At 41.1% G+C, this 27,828-nt stretch overlaps 1 protein-coding gene across 4 annotated transcripts in view; it reads right to left on the bottom strand.

Moving 5' to 3' along the window:
- Nucleotides 1–27,828, bottom strand: part of LOC144679016 (F-actin-uncapping protein LRRC16A-like) — a 431,407-nt gene that overhangs the window by 318,802 nt on the left and 84,777 nt on the right. For all 4 annotated transcript variants that reach the window (XM_078539233.1, XM_078539234.1, XM_078539236.1 and 1 more), the window contains exon 3: nt 26,112–26,162. In XM_078539233.1, coding sequence (XP_078395359.1) covers nt 26,112–26,162 — 51 coding nt within the window. The remainder of the gene's footprint in view (nt 1–26,111; nt 26,163–27,828) is intronic.

Raw genomic sequence — 27,828 nt, 5'->3', positions numbered from 1 at the left:
AATGATCACTGTTGGTTAAATGTTCCCTCTAAATATAGTGAAAAAATAGACCTGTAGGCTCTTTATTTGAATGCGTGAAGCATGGTTTGTTAGGCTGGAGTGCTAAAACTGCAAAGGTCAAACCCGACATGGGCCTGCACTGTATGGGTATCAGCCATGGCTCAACTGGTAACACTTTCGCCTATGATTCACAAGGTTCCAGGTTCAAGTTGCACTTCAGGGCTTGAGTACAAAAAGAAATCAAAGCTGACCATCCGGTGCAATACAAGGGAGTGCCCCACTTTCAGATGAGACATTAAACTGAGGCTCCATCTGCTTGTTCGGGTAGATGTAAAAGACCATGGGACACTATTTCAAAGAAAACCCAGAAGTTATCCCCAGTATCCTGGTCAGCGTTTATCCTTCAATCACAAAAACAGAATACCTGGTCATTATCATTTTTCTATTTGTGGGAATTTGCTCTACGCATATTAGTCGCCATGTTTCCTACATTACGACAGTGACTACACTTCAAAAGTATTTAATTGGCTGTAAAGCACTTTGAGATGTTGGGTGTTCATGAAAAGCACTATATAAATACACATCTTTCTTTCTTTCTGTTCATAATAAAAATATGATGAACTAGCAGTCTACTCTCGATCATCAGTAATGGAAGGGGTCATCAACAGTGTTAACAAGTGGCACTTGCTTAGCAATAACCTGCTCACTGACGCTCAGTTTGGGCTCTGCCAGGGCCACTGAGCTCCTGACCTCATTACAGCCTTGCTTCAAATATGGACAAAAGCGCTGAACACCTAAGGAGAGTAGAGAGTGACTGCCCTTGACATCAAGGCCACGGTTGACTGAGCGTGGCATCAAGAAGCCCTCGCAAAACTGGAGTCAATGGGAATCAGGGGGAAAACTCTCCACCGGTTGGAGTCATACCTAGCACAAAGGAAGATGGTTGTGGTTGTTGGAGGTCAGTCATCTTAGCTCCTGGACATCACTGCATGAGTTCCTCTGAATAGTGTCCTCAGCCCAACCATCTTCAGCAACTCCATCAACGACCTTCCCTCCATCGTAAGGTCAGAAGTGGGGTTGTTCGCTGATGATTGCACAATGTTCAGCACTATTCGCAACTTCTCAGATACTGAAGCAGTCCATGCCCAAATGCAGCAAGACCTGGACAATATCCAGGTTTGGGCTGACAAGTGACAAGTAGCATTCGTGCCACACAAGTGTCAGGCAATGACCATCTCCAACAAGAGAGAATCTAATCATCACCCCTTGACATTCAATGGCATTACAATCACTGAATCCCCCCACTATCAACATCTTGGGGGTTCTAATGACCAGAAACTGAACTGGGCTAGCCATATAAATACTATGGCTACAACAGTAGGTCAGAGGCTAGGAATCCTGCAGCGAGTAACTCACCTCCTGACTCCCCAAAGACTGTTCACTATCTACAAGGTACAAGTCAGGAATGTGATGGAATACTCCCCACTTGCCTGGATGAGTGCAGTTCCCAGAACACTCGAGAAGCTTGATGCTATCTAGGACAAAGCAGCCCACTTGATTGGCACCACATCCATAAACATTCATTCCCTCCACCACCAAGGCACAATAGCACCAGTAGATGGTACTACAATAGTGTAGTACTATCTACAAGATGCACTGCAGGAATTCACCAAGGCTCCTTAGGCAGTACCTTTCAAACTCTCAACCACTAACATCTAGAAGGTCAAGGGCAGCAGATAGATGGGAACACCACTACCTGGAAGTTCCCCTCCAAGCCACTCATCATCCTGACTTGGAAATATACCGCCGTTCCTCCACTGTCACTGGTTTAAATACTTGGAACTCCCTCCCTAACAGTACTGTGGGTGTACCTACACCATTCAGACTGCAGTGGTTCAAGGCGGCAGCTCACCATCACCTTCTCAAGGGCAACTAGGGATGAGCAATAAATGCTGGCCCAGCCAGCGAAGTCCACATCCCATGAATGAATTTTTTCAAGAAGTATAATAAAGATAATTGGTTTAGATCTAATCACCATTACAGAGACATGGTCACAAAGTGATCAAGGTTGAAAATAAACATTTCAAGGAAACTGACCAAATGGAAAAGAGTAGTAGCCCTGATAGCAAAGGGTGCCCTAAGGGCAGTAGTAAGGGGTGAGCTTGGCTCAGAAGATCACAGAGTAGAATCAGTATGGGTGGAGATTAAGAATAACAAGGGTCAAAAAATGCTGGTGGGATTTTTTTTTAGGCCCCTTAATGGTAGGCATACTACTGGACAGAACGTTAAGAATGAACAAATAGGAGCTTGTAACAAAGGCAATGTCATAATCATGAGGGGCTTTAATCTTCATGTACATTCAACAAATCAAACTGCCAAATGTAGTGTAGAAGATAACTTTGCAGAATACATTCCTGACAGTTTCCTGGAGCAATATGTTGTGAGGCCAACTAGGGGTTAAGTTATTTTAGATCTAGTATTGTGTAATGAGGCAGGTTTAATTAGTAATCTCATAGTTAAGGATCCTCTGGAGGGCAAATGTGATCATAATACAACTGAATTCTATATTAAGTTTGAGAGCAACATACTCTGGTCACAAATGAGAATTCTGAACTTAAACAAAGCCAACTGCATAGCTATGAGGGGAGAGCTTGCTAAGGATGATTGAGTATCTGGGCTGTTAAGTAAGGTGATACCATACCTTTGGTATGGGCAACATTTAAAAGAAATGATTCAAAATGTTCAATAAAAAATGTGTTCAATTAAAAATCTAAAATTAACTGAGCAAGATCTATCCATGGCTTACTAGGAAAGTTACAGATAGGAAGATACAGATATGGGGAGATGGTGGAATATTGGTATTGCCACTGGACCAGTATTCCAGAGACCTAGGGTAATCCTCTGCAGACCTGGATTCAAATCCCACTAAGGCAGATGGTGAAATTTCAATTACGTAAAAATCTGGAATTAAAAGTCCGATGATGACCATTGCTGATTGTTGTAAAAACCCATCGGGTTCACTAATGAAGAAAATCTGCCATCCTTACCTGGTTTGGCCTACACGTGGCTCCAGGCTCACAGCAATGTGGTAAACTCTTAAAATGCCTTCTTAACAAGGCCAATTAGGAATGAGCAATAAATGCTGGCCTAGCCAGCGATGCCTATATCCAATGAACAAATTTTTTAAAAAGTAGTAGATTCAAAAAAATAGGCTTATAAACATTTTCTGCTGAAGAACAGTAGAAAGATTGAGGATTTTAGAAACATGCAAAGCGCAGCCAAAAATTGATAATAAAGGGGGGGAAAAGTAGCCAGGGCTTGAAAAAAAATGATTTTACAATGTAACAATAAAGATGGTATCTTTAAGCTTATGGTACAATGAAGGGGGGGGGGGGGGGTGCGGGGGCGGGTGTCATATGGCCTGTTCTGAAGTCTGGGTGGTTTGATTGTTAGAGATAAAAGAAAGGCTTAGGTTGTTCTACTGGGGAGAAGGTGCGAAGTATTTACGCTTGGAGAGCAGTCTGTGTTAACAGCTGAGACAGAGTCTCTAAAGTCTTGAAAGTATTGAGAATGTTGTGTCGTAAACAGCTGTGCTTTAACTGTCCATTTAGTTTCGAGATGAGAGTGTTGGGCTTTCAAAGATAATTAGCATTTCTACCTAGATACAAGGCCCATGTGATTTACATTGCCATGGGCAGGATGCCAAGGAAGCCATTGTAAATCTCAGGTTACAGGCTTTCCGAGAATGCCACTGAATATCACAGACAGTGCTTTGAGTCTACCTGGATTTAGGAGAGAGGGACTAGCTAGAGGCCAAAAAGTCTCCATGGTTCGCTATGCGGGTATGTGGGTGGAAGCTTGCATTCTGATTGAAAAGGCCATGTGGATTTAAAACAAGGCTGGAAGCATCACCTAGCTTGGGCTAGAGGGACAGTCTCCTGGAAAGGAAAACCTCACTGTGAAAGGCAGTTCTTAGATTGCAAGTTACCAGGCTGAGAAAAGAAAAGAACAGGAATAAACCCGCAAGAGTTAAGAATCACTTCTGATTGATTGTGGGCAAATGGAATATCTACGTAAAAGGACAGTATAAAGTATACCTGTGAAGTGTATATTTTTAATTGGGCTAAAAAGGGGTGGCGTGCGGGGGTGGTTTCCGTTCAGTGGTTTAAAGTACAAGTTACCTACAAAGACAGTGTTTAGTCAATAGTGCTTTTAGTCTGTCATTACAGTCAACATCTTAAAATTTGAAATCTTGACATATAATTCTTGCAGCAATTAAATGGAAATTTGAGTTTCTTTTAAAAGTTATCAGTCTCTATGGGGATCATAACAGCAAGTATGTAAAAAAGGTGAATAGCTAAACATTGGTCTCAAAGGCAGAGACAGGAGAAATTATGAGAAATAAAGAAATGGCAGAGGCATTGAACAAATATTTTGTGTCTGCCTTCACAGTTGAAGATACAAATAACATACCAGAAATAGAGGGTAACAATGGGCTAACAACAGCAGAGAAAAATTACTGGAGAAACTCAAGGGACTAAAAGTTGTCAAATCTGCAGGGCCTGATGGCCTACATCCTAAGGTTTTAAAAGAGGTAGTTACAGAGATGGTGAATGCACTGGTTATGAATTTCCTCAATACCCTAGACTTTAGAACAGTGCCAGCAGATTGGAAGTTAACAAATTTAACATCAATATTCAAGGAAGGAGAGTGTCAGAAAAAAGGGAATTATAGACATCAATTTGTCTTCAATAGCCTGACATCAATTATCAGAAAAATAATAGAATCTATTAAGGAATTCTTAATGCGCTTAGAAAATCAACATGGTTTTATGAAAGGTAAATCACGGTTGGCAAATTTATTAGAGCTTTTTCCGGTATATAACGAATTGGGTAGATAAAGATTACACCACCTACTGGCTCCCCCTTAAGTGTGAGGTTACCCACTTTGATAGGAAGAGTAGAAATAAAAAAAAGCATGAAACTCCTGAATAATGATGTTCAGACATACTTGTGTGCATTTGTACAAGGAACACAGGAAGTTAGAATGCAGATACAGCAAACAATTAGGAAGACAAATGGCATGTTGGCCATTACTGCAAGGAAATTGGAGTACAAAAATAAGGAAGTCTTGCTACAATTGTATAGAGTCTTTGGAATCCACACCTGCATTAACTGTGTGCAGTTTTGGTTTCCATATTTAAGGATCTACTTGAAATGGAAACAATACAGCAAAGATTTGTTCCTGGGTTATGCTGTGATGGCAGGCTGAGTAAACGAGGTCTATGCTCTCTGGAGTTTAGAAGAATGAGAGATGATCTAATTGAAACAAACGAGGTTCTGAAGGGGCTCAATAGGATGGACACAGAGGTTGTTTCCCCTGGCTGAGGAATCTAGAACATGGAGGCAGTCTCAGGGTAGGTCTTGAATGAGGAGAAAGTTCTTCACTCAAGAGGTCTGGCAATTTTTGGAATTGGCTACCCCAGAGGATTGTGGAGGCTCCATCATTGAATATATTTAAGGCTGAGATAGACAGATTATTGATTTCTCAGGGAACCATAGGATATTGGCAATAGGTGGGAAAATGGAGTTGAGGCAATTTAAGGACAGTGAAGAGAAATAATGGAATGCCACTTGATATGGAAAATAAACCTGCTCATTCTGTATCATTTCAGCATTCTGGATGTATACACGATCATCCACAAGACAAATTTGATCAAGACTTGCTTCAGTACAACTGCACAAAAATGAGTCCCTCTGAACTCAAATAGTATTAGTAATAACAATAATCTTTGTACATAGCTAAGAATAAACAGAAGATTTATTAACCTGACCAGTATATTTTAGTACCTAGAACACCAATGTATGAAAGGAATGCCAATAGGTCAAGATGATAAAAGAAGTGGGCTAAAGGACTAGGTTAAAACAGGATAGAAATACAGAGTACACTATTGTTTCAATCTTCATATGCATCCATCCCCACACTATCACCATTACAATGAAAAAGGTGGCAGGCAACCAACTTGCATGCCCTGGCAATGCTATTCAAGTACCATCTCACAAAACTATGAACAGTTTCTCTGGCTGAGCTCCAAACATCAGTCTTTCAGTGCCACAGTGAGAGTTGCTCGCCAGTTACATGCATTGAACACACACACGCACAAGTCTTCAGGTATTAAAGGTTAATATCCAGGACATTGCTGCAAGCAACCAAGGGCTAAAATGATAGGAGCATTAAAAGAAATGTGTTTCTTTTCCTCATTTTCTTTGAAAACATTCAATTTTTAGTACTAAAAATACGGAATTGTGGGGAAAGGCATCATTCAAATCAGGTAAAGAAGAGTCTGATGACTTTCATATTAGGTAGGAAAGCAATGAAACACAAGGATAGATGTGTCGAGTGACTAATAGTGAGAGATGGGAATAGGGAGGTTGAAGGTGAGAGATCATGTGATGAAACGATCAGGAATATATTCAACCAGAGCTGACATTGTTATTTCATGGTCCAGGAATTAAGAGCTCAAGTTCAGTCTTGTGAACAAACAGGCTAAAGAAAGGAAAAATGTAGCAGTAGTTTTGTAGGCCCAGGCAAAAAAGCCCACAGTGAGTCCTGTCACACCCTAGCTGGTATAAGATATATGTAAGCAATGCAAGCTAAAAACTTTGCTCATCACTTCAAATTCTTCATGTGACCATTAGGATGTGGCTGGGGATGGAGTGGGGATGGTGGTGAACAAGGGGAGTGAATCAGTATGCTTAAATCCTGAAACTCCCTTCCTAACAGCACTGTAGGTGTACCTACATCACATGGCCTGCAGCGGTTCAAGAAGGCAGCTCACCAACACCTCCTCAAAGGTAATTAGGGATGGGCAATGAATACAGGTCTAGCCAGCGAAGCCCACATCCCATGAAATAAATTCTATTGTGTATCTGTACCTAAACTGGAGATATTGCAAAGTACAATGCAGCATGGGGTAGAAATTGCCACATCAGAAGCAAGACGATGTTCTTTTTTGGTTTGGTGTATGAATTGCAGACACTGATTGAAAGAGATATCAGCAGAGCACATGATCAGATGTTTAGATATGTATAATCAGATGACAAGAAGTTCATGAACTTCAGGAGCAAAAATCATGTAGAAGGTGATGACACCCAAGGTCTCAAAAAGGGTTCACAGAGAGTACATAGTACATTATTTTTATAAATTAATCACAAGAAAAATGCCATAATTAGTCCTCTAAGCTGGAATTGTTGCTGAATTAAAGCTGGGCACATCATGCCTGACATTTGCTGAGGATTTGTTTTTGTAGTATCTGATCATTACTGCGGAGCCAGTGGGGTGGCATTGGGAGTGGGGAACAGGAATTTGAATTAATATTTCAATAACATTTTAGAGTCTGTTGATATGCAAATATGATCTTTGAGACCGATAGGCGGATCTAATTCAGAAAACTTCACTTCCTGCACAGGAAAATTACTGGAAACATTAGGTAAGAGTACAATGATGCTTATAATTTCCTTTTTGACCAATACAGTAAAATCCTCAAGGATTAAACCATTTCCTTCAAATAAAAAGTTTAGTCATTATTTTCTGAATGTTTAGATATGTATGGCAAATTTTAAGATTGAATACATCAATGTAATGCATTTACATTCTGCTCAAGGGATTGTATAATTGCTTTCTTTAAGAAATTATTCCGTTTTCATTGGCCATGAGTTGCATTTTTAAGCAAATATTTAGGCCTCCCATTTGCTGATAAGTGCTAAGCATAGGCCTTCAGCAAGGCAACATCTATTTTGCTGCTGTCTTTAATAATTAAAGACTTAACATACCAATAAGCTTCCAAATTTCCAGAAACATTTCAGGAAACCAATAAGGTTTCAAAATTCAGGTTCTTTCCATTGTAAATCAGAAGGTTAAAGGGGGTCTAACGAGGCCATCAAAATTATGAAACGTACCAAGTATATTGTGAAAGATGATTTTGACTGGTTGGGGAACTGGTAACATGAAGGCATAAACTCAGGATAACCACAAGAAGATTTTTCCATAAAGTGAATGAAATACTTCACCACAAATGGCTTTTGAGGCAGAGATCACAAAGTTACTTAAAATGAATTTGAAAAGGAAAAATGGCTAGATGAAGAGCCATCACCAACACAAATGCAATGAGCAAAAAGGTGTCCTTCTGTGCTGTAATTTCTATGACTCAAGGTGATGTAATATACTGCTTCAAAAAATAAAATCACAGCATTACAAACACATTGTTGGATTGACTTGTAAGTTTAACAGCCATATGCTCTGCCATGATTGACATGTTTCAAATTCTCCATGTTTTAAATTACTGTAATCACCTGCAAGTATTACTTAATTCTGCCAATAGTTTTAACATGTACTAAGGCTTAAATGAAAAAATTATACTTAGACGGAGGGCAAAGAGCAACTTTGGCAGAATTATAAACAGAATACAACACCGAGGAGAAACCAGCCGAAAATCTCACCAAGAGGTCTAGGTCAGTGATTCTCAGCCAAGAGCCTATGAGAAGGTTTCAAGGAGTCCACCAAAAATAACAGGAGAAAGCGCAGGGGAAAAAATTGACCCAAGTAGCACAAAGTCCAGTTTGATGAGAGTACTGCTTTGATAGAATGCTTAACTCAGGGAATTTGGTGAGTGAGGGAATTTTAAAATCTAGTCAAGTTTTGCATTCAGTATTTAACTTCAAGTTAAGGTTAAAGTTGAGTTTCTTTCACCGTCTTAGTCAATGGTAAAGAAGCTGTCTGCTAGTGGCAGCTGAACAGTTAATATTGCTTAGAGTGCTTAACACAAGGAATTTGATGAGTGAGGGAATTCTATGCAGTGAGGGCAGAGGTGCTGTCCTGGTCTTTTACAAAACAAGGAGTGAGAGAGGGAGCAGGAGACAGTGAGAACTGAGAGCTGAAGGCTAGGGGCATTTAGATAAAAGCAAAATATTGCGGATGCTGGAAATCTGAAACAAAAATAAAAATAGCTGGAAAAACTCAGCAGGTCTGACAGCATCTGCGGAGAGGAATACAGTTAACGTTTCAAATCCGTATGACTCTTCATCAGAACTGTTCTGATGAAGCGTCATGCGGACTTGAAACGTTAACTGTACTCCTCTCCGCAGATGCTGTCAGACCTGCTGAGTTTTTCCAGCTATTTTTATTTTTGTCTAGGGGCATTTATTAGGTAAGCAGGTAGGTAGGTGATTGGCTAATGAGGTTTAGGGCTTCTCTTTCTCTAAACTAGAACAGTACTTTAATCTTGGGCCATGAAAGTGGAAGAACAGTGTTAAATTTATAGCTTAACCAAATTACTTAATACAATTACAAGTAACTGCTGAATAAAGACTCAAATTAAATAAATAAGGCTTGTCTAAGATATGACAGAGCAGGTTGTGTGTCTGGGCTGCAGAAATCGGGAGTCTATGGACAGTGAGATTATCCTGAGCAAACATGTCTGCAGGAGATGTCTCCATCTCAATTCTCTCCAGTTTAGGGTCATTGAGCTGGAATGTGAGTCAGAAGTAGTCCAACACACAAAAGGAGGAGGATCTTCTGGGCAGATTTATCCAGAATACAGCCACACCCTGAAGAAAGACATGGGTTCAGGGAAGGGGGGGTGTGAAGGATAGGGAGGCGGGTAATGCAGATTTAGCAGAGGTTGAGGAAGAGGTCCCACATTCACTGATGCCGTCCAACAGGTACGATGTACTCGCTACTTGCGAGAACAAGGAGAATACTGCAGGAAGGGCAGCCACAATGCAGACAAAACACTGTGGCTCAGAGGCTGTCCAAAGGGAGGAAGTGCAGAACAGAAATGTGGCAGTAATAGTGGACTCTTATAATTAGGGGGATAGATAGCTTCCTCTGCAGCAAGGAACAAAAATTCCTAAGGGTGTGTTGCCTATCCATTGCCAGTGTAAGGAATATCTCATGGTAACTGGGAAGGAACTTGGAAGGGGAGGGGATAAAGCCAGTTGTCATGGTCCACGCTGGAACCAATGATGTAGGTAGGAACAAGGAATAAATCCTGGTGAAAGAGAATCAGGAGTCAGGCTCTAATTAAAAAGTAGGACCATAAGCATATTCTTCTCTGGATTATCACCCGAGTCACGTGCAAATTGGAATAGGAGCGGACAGGTCAGGAGAATTAACACATGGCTAAAGGGCTGGTGTGGGAAAGAGGGGCTCCATTTCACAGGACATCGGCACCAGTTCTGGGGCGGGAAGGAGCTGTACCAATGGGAGGGGCTCCACCCAAAACAGGATAGGACCACCTTCCTAACAGATAGGGTAAATAAGGAAGTGGCAAAGGCTTTAAACTAGTAGGATATGGGGAGGAATCTACAAGAAACATAAGCAGCCTTAATGTCCCAGTGACATGACTGTGTGTGTGTCAAACCTTGGCAAAATTCTCCACGAGTTATGTTTTTATGGAGCCTCTGATTCCTCCTTAGTTCCGCCCCGAGCATGTGGTTTCACTCTTCCTCACACCCCCAGTTGAATTAGGTGAATTGGTGATGAGATTAGACTATGCACAAACTTCAAATAGATGTTACAGTAAACTCAAAATCTAATGTATCAAGCAGGTAAGGCACAGCTAAAACTGCAATGTAAGTTTACTGGTATTTCATCCACAGTTGCTAAATAAGAAACATACATATTAAATTCAGTGCGTGTGAATTGTATGTGTGTTTCATTGAAAATTTCTAAGTACCCATAGAAACTGTTACTCCTTAAACTGTAACAAAAACAAAAATACCTGGAAAAACTCAGCAGGTCTGGCAGCATCTGCGGAGGGGAACACAGTTAACGTTTCGAGTCCGTATTACTTAGTTCTGTTGAAGAGTCATACGGACTCGAAACGTTAACTGTGTTCCTCTCCGCAGATGCTGCCAGACCTGCTGAGTTTTTCCAGGTATTTTTGATTTTGTTTTGGATTTCCAGCATCCGCAGCTTTTTGCTTTTTACTCCTTAAACTGTGATTGGCATTTTCAATATTAAGGGGTCACGCTGTAAGACACACACACCAGTTGCTATTTTATAGTCACTGCCTATTACGCTGGGATTGTGCAATCAGGCCACTGGGTTCCCACAATTCATTCAAAATGCTTTGACTTTTTTTCTCCCAGTTGCTCTGCTCAGCGCTGCTCAATTTCTTGAAGGGCCCCTTAAACTAAGTTATTAAGTGTCCTATTAACAGAGGCATATGGCTTAACACCCATTTAAAGATGACCTGAATGACATTCAAAGCCAAAACGCATCCTTCAGGACATAGCCCTATGAAATTGGTACCTTTTACTCCCATCTCCTATGGCTGAAACAAGGACCAATTTCTTCTCATCACTGTCTTGGTTTGATAATCCAAAGTTGCTTTAAGATTAGTGAAAATCATGCAAGTACCGTTGGCTCCCAGAAGCATGTGCCTAGTACACCCAGCAGCAAGCCAAATGCAAAACAACCAAACAGGAACAAGTCTTCCTACTTAGCAGCTTTAACGAGTCTTATGATTCTATAGCAAAGATTGCAACTAACTGCACAAGGCTACATATCTTTGAGAACAGGCAGGGCTAGCGCAATGTAAAAGCAACTTGTGCCACACAGATAGCAGGATGTTGTTACAATCTACTGAGCTTTTGGGAAGTCAAAATCATTTTTTTAAAACTTCAAGAGATCAAAAGATTGAGAATTGATAACTTAAAGTTGTTTGATTGTTGCCATTCAAATATAAACACACAAAATGTTTAGCTGGCAATTGATTCTGCATTCAAAACATTTGCAACTTCTGTTTTTAACATATCATAATATGTTTTTTGCTGATAGACCAGTAAAAACCCAGGCATAACTGCGGTATATTCTGTAGAATAGGTGCTCAGCGACATGTTGGGATATTTTACAAATAGGTCTGAACCAACACAATTGCCTGGATTTTGGTCTCCATGACAAACGAATTACACTAGCCATTAATTACACTTGTCCACGGACTTGTGGATGGGCTTTTGCACTAGAAGTTGCTGTGGTTAGAAAGCTATTTTAACGCAGCACCCTCTAGAGAGGACCTGGGACCTGTGTAACCAGCACAGGCAATTGTGTATCTCCATAGCCATTCAAACTGATGAATTGTTACTGAGCACTAGAATCTGAACCAGGAAGTGTCAATTAAGGAAATTTAATTTAATGCCAGATCATGTACAGAAAGCAAAATGAATAAAAAGATGGAATTAAGAGAGAGTGCATTATTGAGACAGGGAGAGGAAAGTTTAAAAAAAAGTCCCCATCAATAGCTAAAAGCTTAAGGAATTAAATTTCACGCTTGTAAAAGTAAATTTTCAATACCAGAGAGGTGGTTTGTCAGTAATTAACATTTACCACACTGTTAAAAATTTAGTTAAACTGGAATGGACAAGTCCCAGCTTTTTCTGACATTTCTAGTGAGTATCTACTATCATGAGGTTCCATGAATGAGTGATAAGTCTCTCAGCACAATTACTGTATAGTGCAGCTTTTGGAGGGGCAGGAAAACTTCCCTGTATCCTCATGTAGCTGCGCATCTGCGTTCACCGGAAGGTGTTATTAAGGTGTTAATCAGAGAGCAACGAGCGCTAAGCTCACTGTTACTTCTAGCATAAAATTTGGGCAATGAATGAATGAATTTTTCTGCAATGTATAGTCAAAAGTAGCTTCATAATGTGGCAAAGTTACTTCATAAGTTCAAGCTGTGCATTATATGGTTTGAGTTGCAAATTTAACCCCTTAATTGGATTATTGCCTTGTAATTCAACAATTAGTTGCCATTATCCTCAATGTGCTGTTAACGAATTGGCTGGGTTACAAAAATGAGGTGTGCAGGCCCATACATATTTGTGGGAAAGATAAATGACAATTGGGCAGAACATTATTTCGCCAACAACGTGCCAAATGCGGTTAGGCACAGTGTCCTTTTTTTAAAAAAATAAATCACCATTAAACAAATCATAATTTGTTTTTACAATTTCCAATCACTGCCTCGCATATTTAAAATGACTGCCCAAATGGCTGTGCCCTGGATATCAAACTATGTTTTTTTGGAGCAACAATTGAAATTTAATTTCAGTTTTTTCAATTCCGCATTTCAGGAGACGTTTTTTTTATTTTAAATACAAAGGTAACCTTAAAGTTAAATATTTACTCTTGATAGCAGTTATCTCAGATTTACCTTCTTTGAAGTAATTTAATCCAGAGATAGTATGGGCAATTATATGAGGTACTGAAGAGCAGAACGGATTACAAGAATGCACTTCTGGGGCTTCTGATCCAAATCTTTTCAAGACTGAGAAAATCAGCTCTTCCTTTTGACTGTTGCAAGGCTTTGTGGTAAAATGAATTTTGGCAGATTCAGACCATTTACTTGGGATCAGAGATCACACCAATTACCAGTCCATTTCATTTCCTGCACGTCTGCTCTCACTCCTTCCCCTCCCTCCCAGAACCATGATAGGATTGCCTTTGTCCTCCTTCCACCCACCAGCCGCCATATTCAACAGATCATCGACTGCCATTTCTGCCATCTCCAACATGATGCCACCATGAAACATATCTTCCCCATCCCTTTTGGCATTCCAAAGGGACCGTTCCTCCACAACACCCTGGTCCTCTCTCTTTGGTTATTCCCATTACTGACTCCCTTTCCTGTGACATCTTTCTGCGCAAGTGCAGGAAATACAACATCTGCCTTTTACCTCCCTTCTCACCATCCAGGACCCCAAACACTCCTTGTGAGCAAAATGGCAAAATACTTGTACTTCGGTCCATTTAGTCTACTGGGTGGGATTTTCCTATCCTGCCTCCGCCAGGATCGTCCAGTTCCACCAAAGTCAATGGACTTGTGGTTGGCCACTGAATCTTCCACGGTGGGTCCCGCCACAAAGGGGCCGGAAAACCTCAGCCACCGTCTTGGCTGCTCACTATGTGGTTTCCTCTACATTCGGGAGGCCAAACACAGACTAGGTGACCACTTCAGTGCAGTCCACAAGCGTGATCCCAAGCTTCCAGTCTACTGTCATTTTAATTCTCCACCTTGCTCTCACTCTGACCTTGTCCTTGTCCTCTTGCAGCGTTCCAGCGAAACTCGATGGAAGCTTGAGGGACAGCACCTCACCTTCTGACTGGACACTTGACAGACTGCTGGAGTCAATATGGAGTTCAACAAATTAAAATCATAGCCTCTGCCCCTCATTTTATTTCACGTTTTGCAGGTTTGGTGTTCTCGAATTTCTCTCTATTCCTTTACTTGGTATCTGGATGGCTGTTATGCTGCTTCTTAATTTATCCCATTACCACTCCCTTTGCACCATGAAACCTTTGGTCATTTAATCTCCCCTGCCCTCCACCCTATTACAGACCGTCCCTTTGGTTCTACTTCCTACACTCGCCCCTTTCAAATGCTCAAAAACCTAATACATTTCTAACTTTTCTCAGTTCTGCTGAAAAGTCACAGACCCGAAACATGAACTCTGTTCCTTTCTCCACAAGTGCTGCCAGAACTGCTGAGCATTTCCAGCATTTTCTGTTTCATACCAGCTTGTTTGGCAATCGAAAAGATACTAAAATTATGCCTGGTATCGAAATACGATGCATCAGCCTTGTACATGGGGGGGGTTGCATTTCTAAAAGGTGGCGGGGCGGTGGAGAAGAGAAGGGACAACAAGAGTTAAATACGTTTTTGGAGCAGAACCTGCTGAGTTTTTCCAGGTATTTTTATTTTTGTTTTTGTTTTAGTGTCTTACCCTGTATTGAGTTGGTTCCATTACTACTCTATACATCTCTAATAAAGGATAATTCCACTTACCAACAGTGGCATACCTCATCTTTATGGCACAACATTTAAAAGAAAAATTGTAATCCAGTCTGGAACTGGTCAAACAGACAATTGGCATCACAGATCCGATACATGGTCTATGCTGGAATGTTTTTTTTTTCCAGAATAACTGCAAAACTTTATATCTGACGTCAGTGCTCTAGATCAAAATGTACAGTGGGAAAAATTCTGCATCCCTATGAAGGGAACTGTTGGGAAACGTCCGTAACTTAACTAATATCTATAACAAGGCTCAATGCATCGACAGACTTTATTAGGCAAGCTTCTTACATCAGCACTTCTCTCCTTGAAATCGAACATTTTCATCCAACCCATTTCATAATTTAGCGACAATGCTGAATATTAAATCTCTAGGAAATGCATTAAGGTAGAATTGCTAAGCTATTCCAAAGGATTTGGGAACCATTTGATGAACATCACATCCAGCAATTTATGGTGGTTAAATCACAGCGAGTTCTTCTACCAGAGAAGGAAAATCATCTGATAAGACCAAACAGTCTATTTACTCAAGAGCAAAGCCATCCAGCTGATTTTATAATTACCCAAGTCTTGCACCCATTTATATCAACAACAAAAATAAGGCAAAAAGTTCTAATCCCACAGGACACACGACACCCTGAAGTAATGAAGTATTTTGATATTTTCATTTATAATATTTACAGCAGATAAATTCTCAACACTGGCCATTTTCACCAAAGGACAGCGTCAATTCCCAGGACAATTTTGAACTATCCTCCAAGTCACTGGAGGTTGGTTTGGGCAGGGGGAGTGGAACACAATGGAGGAAATGCCCAAAGGGGAAGGGAAAGAGGATGGTGCATTGCAAAAATAAAATCACAGATGAATATTAAAGACTTGTGCTCCAGAACTTGCCGTGCCCGTAGCCAAGCTGTTCCAGTACAGCTACAACACTGGCGTCGACCCGGCAATGTGGAAAATTGCCCAGGTATGTCCTGTACACAAAAAGCAGGACAAATCCAACTTAGCCAATTACCACCCCATCAGTCTACTCTCCATCATCAGTAGAGTGATATCAAGCAGCACTTGCTTAGCAATAACCCACCCACTGACACTCAGTTTGGGTTCCATCAGGACCACTCAGCTCATTACAGCTTTGGCTGAAACATGAACAAAAGAGCTGAACTCCCGAGGTGAGGTGAGGGTGACTGCCCTTGACATCAAGGCAGCATTTGACCGAATGTGGTATCAAGGCACCCTAGCAAAACAGAAGTCAAAGGGAATCAGCGGGAAAACTCTCCGCTGGTTGGAGTCAGGCTTAGCACAAGGGAAGATGGTTGTGGTTGCTGGAGGTCAATCGTCTCAATTCCAAGACAATCACTGCAGGAATTCCTCAGGGTAGTGTCCTCAGCCCAACCATCTTCAGCTGCTTCATCAAAGGCCTGCCTTCCATCGCTGATGATTGCACAATGTTCAGCACTATTCGCAACTCCTCAGATACTGAAGCAGTCTATGTCCAAATGCAGCAAGACCTGGACAATATCCAGGCTTGGGCTAACAAGTGGCACGTAACATTTGCACCACACAAGTGCCAGGCAATGACCATCTCCAACGAGAGAGAATCTAATCATCGCCCCTTGACATTCAATAGCATTACCAGCACTGAATCCCCCACTATCATTGGTTACCATTGAGCAGAAACTGAACTAGCCATATAAATACTCTGCCTACGAGAGCAAGTCAGAGGTTAGGAATCCTGTGGCGAGTAACTCACCTCCTGACTCCCCAAAGTCTGTCCACCATCTACAAGACACAAGTCAGGAGCGTGATGGAATATTCCCCACTTGCCTGGATGAGTGCAGCTCCAACAACACTGCAGGAACTCACCAAGCCTCCTTAGACGACACCTTCCAAACCCCCGACCACGAACATCTAGAAGGACAAGGGCAGCAGACACCATGGGAACACCACTACCTGGAAGTTCCCCTCCAAGTCACTCACCATCCTGAGTTGGAAATATATCGCCGTTCCTTCGCTGTCACTGGGTCAAAATACTAAACTCCCACCCTAGCAGCACTGTGAGTGTATCTACACCACATGGACTGCAGCTGTTCAAGAAGGCAGCTCACCGCCACCTTCTCAAGGGCAACTAGGGGCGAGCAATAAATGCTGGCCTAGCCAGCGATGCTCACATCTCGTGAATGAGGTTTTAAAAACCTGACATCATTCCAATGACAATTATGTCATTGATTTTGTATGAATGGGCAACTTAGCAGCATTTGAATCAGTATTAAGCCCTCCTGAGAAAACAGTGCTGTTTGATTTTTCAAATATTTTGCCAATTTTCTCTTTCATCTCCTTCATGCAAGATATAATGTCCTAGGAAGAACCTGTGACCATGGACTTATGGTTCTCAAAACTCTACCACTGAAGTTTTCATTATGTCACATCTGAGATTGTTCTAGACTAATTGATAAGCAATTGAATGTTATGATTAGTCAACAACTCTATTATTGTTGTATCATGAGACTACCAGGATGGCGGAAGGTGATCCGGAGCCTTATTTTGTTTTTGTATAGCAATTGCTATGTCCTCAACTTCCCTGGTGTTGGTTCCTTCTAGCAAAACAGTCCCATGATAGCTCACCCAACAGCATTTTTCATATGAGCCTATGCAGCAAGTGTCAATTGGCTTGTTGGTTATTGAGAAACAACATGGCCAAGTCCTATCTTGTTCCCATGCACCATCTCCGTATGTTCTTCATTCAGCACAGGTCACTGATTAGGGATCAGTACCATAAGCCCTGGCTGGTTTACCTGTTCTCTAGCTCAGACCAATGGCAGCAATTATACTGGCAACATGGTTGGGATCAGCCAATTCAGAAGCAATTTAAAATTTAATGATTTAATTTGAATCCCAATGTGCTGCACGAGACTTAGCATGAAAATGGCATATTGCTTAGTTCGATAAGCTGGTTCCATCAAAGAAATTTCAAAATCAATGAACACACAAATGACCTCCAGACAGCTGAATACAAAAGCTTTACAAATCAAATACCTCTCGTTTGCACTAACTGTATGGCGCTGATCTATCAACTCATGCCAAAGTCCTATGGTACAGCTGGTCCCAAGATTCAATGGCAAGTCTGTACTGAGTTCGCTGCTCTCCGCTTGAGTGGCAGTGGGGACAATACAACTGAGACTTCTTCATTTCTCAACCTCCTCCATCTATCTATTTTTGTTCGTGGTATGTCAGCATCACTGGCAAAGCCAATATTTATTGCCCATCCTAGCTGGCATTGAAAAGGTGGTGATGAGTGGCCTTCTTGAAATGCTGCAGTTTATGTGGTTTAGATGCTCCAACAGTGCTTTTAAAGAGAGAATTCCAAGCTTTTGATCCAGCAACCATGAAGGAACAGTGATATAATTCCAAGACATGATAGTGTGTGGCTTGGAGAAGAACTTGGAGATGGTGGTGTTCTCATGTCACTTGCCCTTGTTCTTCCAGGCAGTAAAGGTTACTGGTTTAGAAGCTGCTGTCAAAGGAGCCTCTCAGGCAGTGAATTCTTAACAAATTAGTGCGTAAAACTCTTTTTCCTCATGTCACCATTGGTTATTTTTGCCAATCACCTTATACTAGTGTCCTCTGGTTCTCGACTCTTTCACCAATAGAAACAATTTCTCTATCTACTCTGTCTAGACCTCTCATAATTCTGAACACCTCTATCAAATCACCTCTCAATCTTCTTTTCTCCAAGGACGACCACACCAGCTTTTCCAATTTGCCCATATAACTGAAGTCCCTCATCCCTTTCTGCACCCTCTCTAAAACCTTCACATCCTTCTTAAAGTATAGTGCCCAAAATTGGACACAATGCACAAGTTGAGGCCAAACCAAATGACACTCATCTAATAAAGTGGAGGGTATTCCAACACACTCATGACTTATGCCTTGTAGTAGTGGAAAAGCTTTCAGGAGTCAAGAGATGAGTCATTTGCCTCAGAGTACCCAGGCTCAGTTGCTTTTGGAGCCACAGTTTTTATATGGCTGGTCCAGTTCAGTTTACGGTCAATGGTGAGCTCCAGGATGTTGCTGATGGGTGATTCAGCAATGTCAAGGGGTTAAATTCTTACTTGTTGGAGATGATCATTGTCTGCCACTTGTGTGGTATGAATGCTAGTTGTCACTTATCAGCCCAAGCCTGAATGTTGCCCAGGCCTTGCTGCATGCAGGTACTGTCTGCTTTGTTATCAGGGGAGTTACAACTGGAAGTCATCAGTGAATATTCCCATTTCTGTTCTTAAAGTGGAAGTAAGGTCACTGAAGCAGCTAAAGATGGTTCAGCTTTAGAAACTACCAGTAATAATCTGTTAACGCCCACTGTTTAATCTAACATATGAAGATAGGTTGGCTCGTTGTGGTACTGGAAATTGACAAACAAACAATCGTAATTTAGCAGTAACTTCAGGAGAAACAATTTTTAAAAAGTAAAATAATATCAGCAGTCAGGCCAGTGAGCACTCCAGACAAACGCAAGCATTCAACAATGGAGGACTTCCACACTCCACTGGTATCCATTATGAAGGTCTGCAGCATGCCCAGCACAAAAGCTTCCAACTATGAAGGTCAGCCTTGGCTCAGTGATTGTACCCTTGTCTCTAATTCAGCAGATTGAGAGTTCAATCCCTACTTGAGGACATGAGATTAAAATTTTGGGTGACACTAACAGTACTGAGGAAGTGCTGCACTGTAAGAAGTGTCATTTTTAAGAGGAGATATTAAACTAGGATACAGTCTTCCCCCTCAGGTAAACATACAAGATCCCAGGGCATTAGTTACCAGCAGGGGAGTTCTTGTAATAATCTGGCCAAAAGATTTTTTTGTTCCTTTTGCTACTATAGTCCTCAAGCATCCAACTATGGAGCTCTGGAACATTCCAGGGCTCTTTGTATTCTTATTTAATATTCAGGCAAGAGAACAACACAAACGTATAAATAAATGTTAGAATATAGCATCCAGGTGCATTCTTTGAAAAGGGGCTAATTTTCTCTTGTTGCACTGTACCTTTGATGAAGAAAGGATTACAAATTTTCACTCGTGACTGGAGCGCCAGGACAGTTGTATCTTGAGGATACCACAAATAGATTGACCAGGGAAAGTACAACACCATACCCTTATCTTATCAAAAGGCAAACATAACTCAAATTGTGAAGCCCATCAATCATGTTTTCAGGCAGATGTTAAAGGTTTATGCTCAAAATGTGCAAGTTTGATGATCTGGGTACAGTTTCTCTTTAACTACAGGAATAAATACTCCTTGTCGGATGGCTGGAGGGCTATTATTTGAAAAATATATTCTTGTTTTGAAAACCAAGGCCTACCAGGCCACTTATGTGCTGTTAGAATAAAACTCACCCTTTGTTTTCTACATTTCAGTGCATAAGAAAGTACAGAAAAGAGAGCAGATTCTTTCTCCAGAACAAAGAATCTTTTATTCTGGTGCATTGTATTAAGGCTGCACATTATACTCAATACGGTTCCAATAACCCTACACTCAAAGATACCTACAATAGCATTTTGATCAAATAAATATTTACTTAATGGCCACATTCCTTGTGCCCTGTACTATGTATATTGTGCAATTCTGCAGAAAAGTCACAGGCTTGCACCTTCGCAGCACTTTGTCACATCCCCTAGAAGTCTCAGTGTTTTATATCCAATGAATTACTTTTGAAGTATAGTCACGTGTAAGAAAACACAGCAGTCAATTGCGCACACTAAGGAGCCACAGAAAGTCAGGTCTCTGACAGGTTAAAAGGCTTTTTCATGGTGCTAGGTAAGGGAATAGCAATCCATCTCCTAGTTCAAGTGGATCCTGATTTAATATCTCATCTTAAAGACAGCGCCACTGACAATGCAGCACTCAATCAACACTACACTGAAGTGTCAGCCTAGAATAAAGGTTCAAATCGTGGAATAAATTCACAAGCCGGTGACTCAGGTGATCAGATAAATCGGCACTCAAAAATGTCCAATCCAGAGTTGCCAAGTTCATGAATTTTCAAAGCAGGTTTTTCAAATAGAAAATGAACTATTAACGCACACATATTCAGTTGACTTGAATGAAACCTCTAGGGTAATTTTATATAATTACTAGCGCATATTCATTAAAAAATATCTTTTTAATGCATTATATTAAAAATAGTAATTTTAATTTCTGCTCCAGATGCCAGCCAAACAGAAGGAGCAGTCTCATTCTTTAGGATCTCTGCCTTCTACACAGGTAGAAACATTCCAGAAATGTCCGATGTAGCAGAATTTTTTCCAATCTACCCTGCCAAAACTTTCATTTCCATTACATGGAACTTCACACATTATGACACACTGGGAGAATATATCAAGATCCAAAAGCCTTTTAAAAATAAAATGGGATAAACTTTAAACAATCTTAATGTTGGGGAACAAATTCTTTCATAGGTAATCTTCCTTCCTTCCCCTTGAATCTCTCGAAAATTGCCACTATCCTCAGCCTCTAATACAAACGAAAAAAAACTTTATAAAGCACCTTTCATGACCACCGGATGTATCAAAGTGCTTTATAGCCAACAAAGTACTTTTTTTTGGAAGTATAGCCACTGCTGCAATATTGGAACCGTGGTAGCAATCTGCGCACAGCAAACTCCCACAAACAGCAAAGTGGTAATGACTAGGTAATCTGATTCTGTGCTGTTGATTCAGGGAGAAATATTGGCCAGGACATAGGGGAACAACTCCCTTGCTCTTCTTCAGAATAGTGCCATGGGATCTTTTATGTCTACTTGACAGGGCAGAATGGACCTTGGTTTAACATTTCACCCAAAAGACAGCATCTCCGACCCTCAGCACTGCACTCAAGTATCATAAGACCATAAGATGTAGGAGCAGAAGGAGTCCATTCGGCCCAATGAGTTTGCTCCGCCATTCAATCAGGTCATGGCTGATCTGATAATCCTCAACTCCACTTTCCTGTCTTTTCCCCCATAACCCTCTATTCCCTTACTGATTAAAAATCTGTCTATCTCAGCCTTGAATATACTTAACGATCCAGCCTCTACAGTCCTCTGCGGTAAAGAATTCCACAGATTCACTGCCCTCAGAGAAGAAATTCCTCCTCATCTGTCTTAAATGGGCAACCCCTTATTCTGAGATTATGCCCTCTGGTCTTTGACTCTCCCACAAGGGGAAACAACCTCTCAGCATCTACCCTGTTAAGCCCCCTAAGAATCTTATATGTTTCAATAAGGTTGCCTCTCATTCTTCTGAACTCCAATAAGTACAGGCCCAACCTACTCAACCTCTCGTAAGAAAATCCCTCCATACCCAGGATCAACCTAGTGAACCTTCTCTGGACTACCTCCAATGGCACTATATCTTTCCTTAGATAAATTCACAGTATTATAGGTGTGGTCTGACTAGTGCTTTGCATAGGTTTAGCAAGACCTTCCTATTTTTATACTCCATTCCCTTTGAAATAAAAGGCCAACATTCCATTTCCCTTCCCTATTACCTGCTGAACATGTATGCTAGCTTTTTGAGATCCATGCACAAGGACCCCCAAATCCTTGTGTTGCAGCTTTCTTTAGGCTTTCTCCATTTAAATAATACTCAGCTCCTCTATTCTTCCTGCCAAAATTCATAACCTCACATTTTCCCACATTATATTCCACCTGCCATGTTTTTGCCCACTCACTTAACCTGTTTATATCCCTCAGTAGATTCCTTGTCCTCACTGCTTGCCTTTCCACCTATTTTTGTGTCATCCACAAACCTGGCGATAGTATATTCACTCCCCTCATCCAAGTCTTTATATATATCATAAATAATTGTGGCCCCAGCACCGATCCCTGTGGCACTCCACTAATAACAGGTTGCCATCCTGAAAATGTCCCCCTTATCCCAAACCTCTGTCTTCTATTAGTTAGCCAATTCTCTCTCCATGCTAATATACTACCCCCAACACCATGGGCTCTTATCTTATTCAGTGGCCTTATGTGCGATACCTTATCGAACACCTTTTGGAAATCCAAATATATTACATCTACTGGTTCCCCTTTATCTATCCTGTTTGTTACCCCCTCAAAAGAATTCTAATGAATTTCCCAGGCATGAATTCCCCTTCATGAAGCCATGCTGACTCTGCTTGATTAGATTATGTATTTCCAAATACTTTGCCAATACATTCTTTATAACAGACTCCATCATTTTCCCAATGATAGATGTTAAGCTAATTAGCCTAGAGTTACCTGTTTTTTTTGTCTCCCTCCATTTTTGAAAAAGGGTGTTACATTGGCAGTTTTCCAATCCTCTGGGACTGTTCCAGAATCTAAGCATTCTTGGAAGATTACTAACAGTGCATTCACTATCTCTGTAGCTACTTCCTTTTATATCCTAATATGCAACCCATCGGGTCCAGGGGACTTCTCGGCCTTTAACCCCATTAGTTTCCCTAGTACTTTCTCTCTAGTGATAGTTACTGTATTAGTTTCCTCCCCCCCCCACCTTTTCCCCTTGATTATTCAGTATTTTTGGAATGCTATTTGAATCTTCTACCATGAAGACTGATGCAAATTATTTATTCAACTCCTCTGCCATTTCCTGGTTCCCCATTATTATTTCCCCAGCCTCATTCTCTAAGGGGCTACGTTCACTTTGGCCTCTCTCTTCCTTTTTGTATATTTAAAGACGCTCTTGCTGTCTGCTTTTATATTACTTTCTAATTTACCCTCCAAGTTTATTTTCTCACTCTTTATTATTTTTTGGTCATCTTTTGTTGGTTTTTAAAACTTTCTCAATCTTACCACTAATCTTTGCCACATTGTTTTTTTTTCCTTTCAATTTGATACCAGCCTTAACATCCTTGGTTAACCATGGTTGGTTTATCCCCTACCCAGAATCCTTCTTCCTCACTGGGATATATCTTTGTTGTGAGTCATCAGCTGTTTTCTTAAACATCTGCCATTGTTCATCAACTGTCTTTTCCGCTAAACTCCTTTCCCAGTCCATTCCAGCCAGCTCTGCCATCATTCCTTTGTAATTACCCTTATTTAAGTTTAGCACAATTGTTTCCAACCCAAGTTTCTCACTCTCAAACTGAACGCTAAATTTTACCATGTTATGGTCACTGTTTCCTAGGGGATCTTTTACTCTGAGATCATTTATTAAACCTGCCTCATTCCACATTACCAGATCTAAAATAGCCTGATCCCTGGTTGGGTCCAGAACATAATGGTATAGGGAACTGTCCCAAATACACTATGAATTCTTGCTCGTACATCCTCTGCCAATTTGATTTTCCCAATCTACAAGAAAATTAAAGTCACCCATGATTAATGTGCTGCCTTTTTTTACATGCCCTCATTATCTCCTGACATATTCTCCGTCCTACAGTATAGATCCTGTTTGGCAGCCCATAGACTCCCACCAGTATCTGCTTCCCCTGGTTGTTTCTTACCTCCACCCATAAGGATTCTACATCTTCTGATCCAAGGTAATTTCTTGCTATCGCACTTATTCCATCTCAGACTGACAAAGCTACCCCATCACTCTTTCCTTCCTGCCTGTCCTTTCGAACAGTCACATACCCCTGAATATTTAGTTTCCAGCTTTGATCTCCTTGTAACCATGTCTCCGTAATGGCTATAAGATTTATTAACAATTAACCTCTATTTGTGCCGTTAATTCATTTATTTTGTTCAGAATACTGTGTGTATTTAAGTAAAGAGCTATTAATTTTACCTTTTAACCATTTTTCCCCCCTTTGACCCTACTTGCTGCTGTTTTTTTATGTTTGTACACTTACGTTTGTCAGCCTTGATTTTTGTGCTCAAGCCCTGGAGTGGGACTTGAACCCAAAACCTGCTGACCCAGAGATAGAGTGCTACCAACTGAGCCAGGGCTGTCATAATAGTTCGAAGTTACATTTATTACAAGGCATGTAGGAGCAATCGATGGTGACTGGTTCTTTCATTTTATCTTCATCCAAGGATAGGAAACATCTGGTCTCTAATCAAGCATCTCCTCCAAATTTTCTGGGTAAAGACACTTCTCCTATATTGTCTATTGCACTTTTTGAGTCTTAGCTACGGACCCCAGTTTCTGTCTCTTCTCCAGTGGAAACAAAGGAGATAGCACCCAATGCACATTTATGAATACATTTAAGGGTTGATTGTTTTCTTATTGTATGGTGCCTTTGTTGAAGAAAGTATCATAAATCATATTCATGCCATTACTAATGTGTGTTGCCTAATACTCAGCAATAATTATATTCATACAAGGAAAGATAAGCCTGCTAAATTTATCTTTATACAGTCTACGTGCAATCTATTGTGGACTCTATCCAATCTAATTACTCTTCAAAAAGATCCCCAAGATGGCATCAAAGGTAAGTTGTACAAAACTGGAGAAAGTGTGTCATGATTATGACACGAGCAAAATTGCAGTTTTGTCCCACAACAAATAGCACTTACACACCATTTTTAGAAGTAGTCAAATTACATAAAAATGATAGCTTTTTAGCTGATGAGATTTAGTAATGCACTGGCAAAGGCGGCAACTGGCCATGTATATATATTATGGGGCTTTAAGCTCAGAGATTCTAAGCAGGAAATTGGTGGGAAGCAATGCAATCCCACGCAGTGCAGAGACAACCCACCAAGCAGATACGATACGACTGGCTATCTGGCAGAACTGCAGGGATCCCTGCGATTGGGAGGGGTAGGGGTAGAGCAAGATCAAGGCAGGAGAGACATAACATTCCTTGTGGGATACAGAGGGCGACTTCTCCTCTTGCATTCTCAAGGAAATCAACAAAAATCTAAAACTGAAGAGTTCCAAACCTCCTCCCGGCCTTGGCCGAGTCCCATGCAGGATTGGCCTGTCAGGAAACGGATTGCCAGTTGGTGGCAATATCATTAGGGCCTGACGTGCATGTGCTAAAAAGGACCCTTCAAGCTTTGGAAGGGTGTGCTGACCACCTGCAGTAAAATCCTAGAGTGTCAGGTCCCATCTGCTCCAAGGCAGTGAATGGACCTGCGGGATTTTAACTTCCCACTTGCTTGCTTTCGGCAGGTATGGCTAAGATCATCCCCAAGTATCGATGAACATAGGACACATTCATACAATTTTAATTTTAAGTTAGTCAACAAATCTCTACTTCATAAGTCCCTCTGTATTTCTCTCCTCATTCTCAACTCTCTGGTTGAAATCAGGATTAACAAAAGATAAATCAAGCAGTTTTTACCTTGGTAGGGATTCGTGCTGCCAAAAGAAAAACACGGCATGATGTCAGGACCTATGGAGTTAAAAAGGAAATAAAATTAGATAATGTGTATTAGAAAATATTCTGCACATATTGTGCTCCTCCTGTTGTAGTTTAGAATTATCACCTTCTTGGATTTTAATACCGATCAACGAAATCAAGAGAGCATTCACATTACAGCTGCAGCGTCAATGCTGCAAAGCTACTTCACTTTGCACTCAGTGCTGCAGTTACTGTGTGAACATAGCCTGAATTCAGAGTCAGGACACAACCTGTTATAGAAGTGAAGCAGAGAGAAGTTCCCCAGAGGAAAGGATCTCACTCTCTCCCACTTCGGAGATCCACATCAGGTCTAATGCCTAATTTATACCGCAAAAGTTTAACACCAAAGAAAAGGTAAAACCACTTGAGGTGTAAATGTAACAAACTGATGGCAGTGCTAAACAGTCATAAATATAACCCTGAAGTAGAAAAAGATCTGCCATTAACAAAGATGTAATCATTTACTGCTCATCAGAAGTCAGTCTTAGTCACAGTGCAGATATTTCATATGCTGTTGTGCAGGTTTGTCCAACGTTACCACTTGGTGGGTGGGGAGATTGGGCATATTTGCATTTTTTTCCCTCACTCAAGGAACCAATGAGCAAACTTCAGAAAAATAAGGTTTCATACAACATTAAACATGAACTTAAAAATAACACTGAGGTCCGAAGAAACAAACTTGCTGAGCAAAACTAAAGCAATGTCAAAGCAATAAAATGATAATTAAAAAAGAGAAATTAATAAAGATCATCATTAGAATAGAGTATGTTTGTCTGGCTCACTCCCAATCTCTTGACACTCTCAAACACCCACTGTGTGAGTGGCTGTGATTGTTGGTGTGTGCTGGTGAGTGGGAATCCTAAGACTGCCAGTGAGCCAGACACACACACTCGCTCTCCCTCCCCCAACCTTACCTCCCCCACAAACACACACTCACTCCCATTCCCTCCCCCCACCACACTCCCTCCCTCCCCCCCTCCCCCACCCCACCATACACACACTCATGCACTCTCTCCCCCAACCACAGGCTGCTTCTCTACGACACTGGCTGCTGATAGGCTGACGTGTGATTGGAGGAGCAGCAACAGAACTTCCACAACACTTAGCAGCATTTTGAAAACTGCCTCTGGAGACCTCATGAGGGGCTCTGCGGGCCACATCTGGCCTACTGGCCACACGTTGGATGAGCCTTCTCATGTTTGACAAGCCCAGGTTTGTGTATAGCCGCATTTGAATAGGTTGTATTCACCCAACCACTGCACCAGTGCAAACACCTTGATTGGTTCTCCAATTCAGCACTCCACAGTATTTTGCTTTTGGCTCCATTTCTGGAGTATTGTTTGTTGCAGGTTGGTTTATATTCCTCCTGATCAGATTGGAGTTGTATTATTAAGAAAAAGCCTTGCATTTACATCGCACCTTTAACATAGTAAAATGCTCCAAGAAGTTCCCAGTAGCTTCATCAGAAGAAATTTGGCAGCGAGTCACTCGAGATTAGGACAGGGGATTTGACGTTTGCAAAAATGGAATGTTGCCATCTTGTGAATGTGTAAACTTTAGTGTGATTATGTCTGGTCTTGAAGCCGACTTCAATATGCTGGTGTCTCATAATACAGTAAGCGGCCAGGCACGAAAACGGCAGCCCGCTCACCCTAAA

Source organism: Cetorhinus maximus, chromosome 3, assembly GCF_964194155.1.
Source record: "Cetorhinus maximus chromosome 3, sCetMax3.hap1.1, whole genome shotgun sequence".
NCBI lineage: Eukaryota > Metazoa > Chordata > Chondrichthyes > Lamniformes > Cetorhinidae > Cetorhinus > Cetorhinus maximus.
The sequence above is the reverse complement of the archived record's forward strand: the minus strand, read 5'-3'. Positions and strand labels throughout refer to the sequence as shown.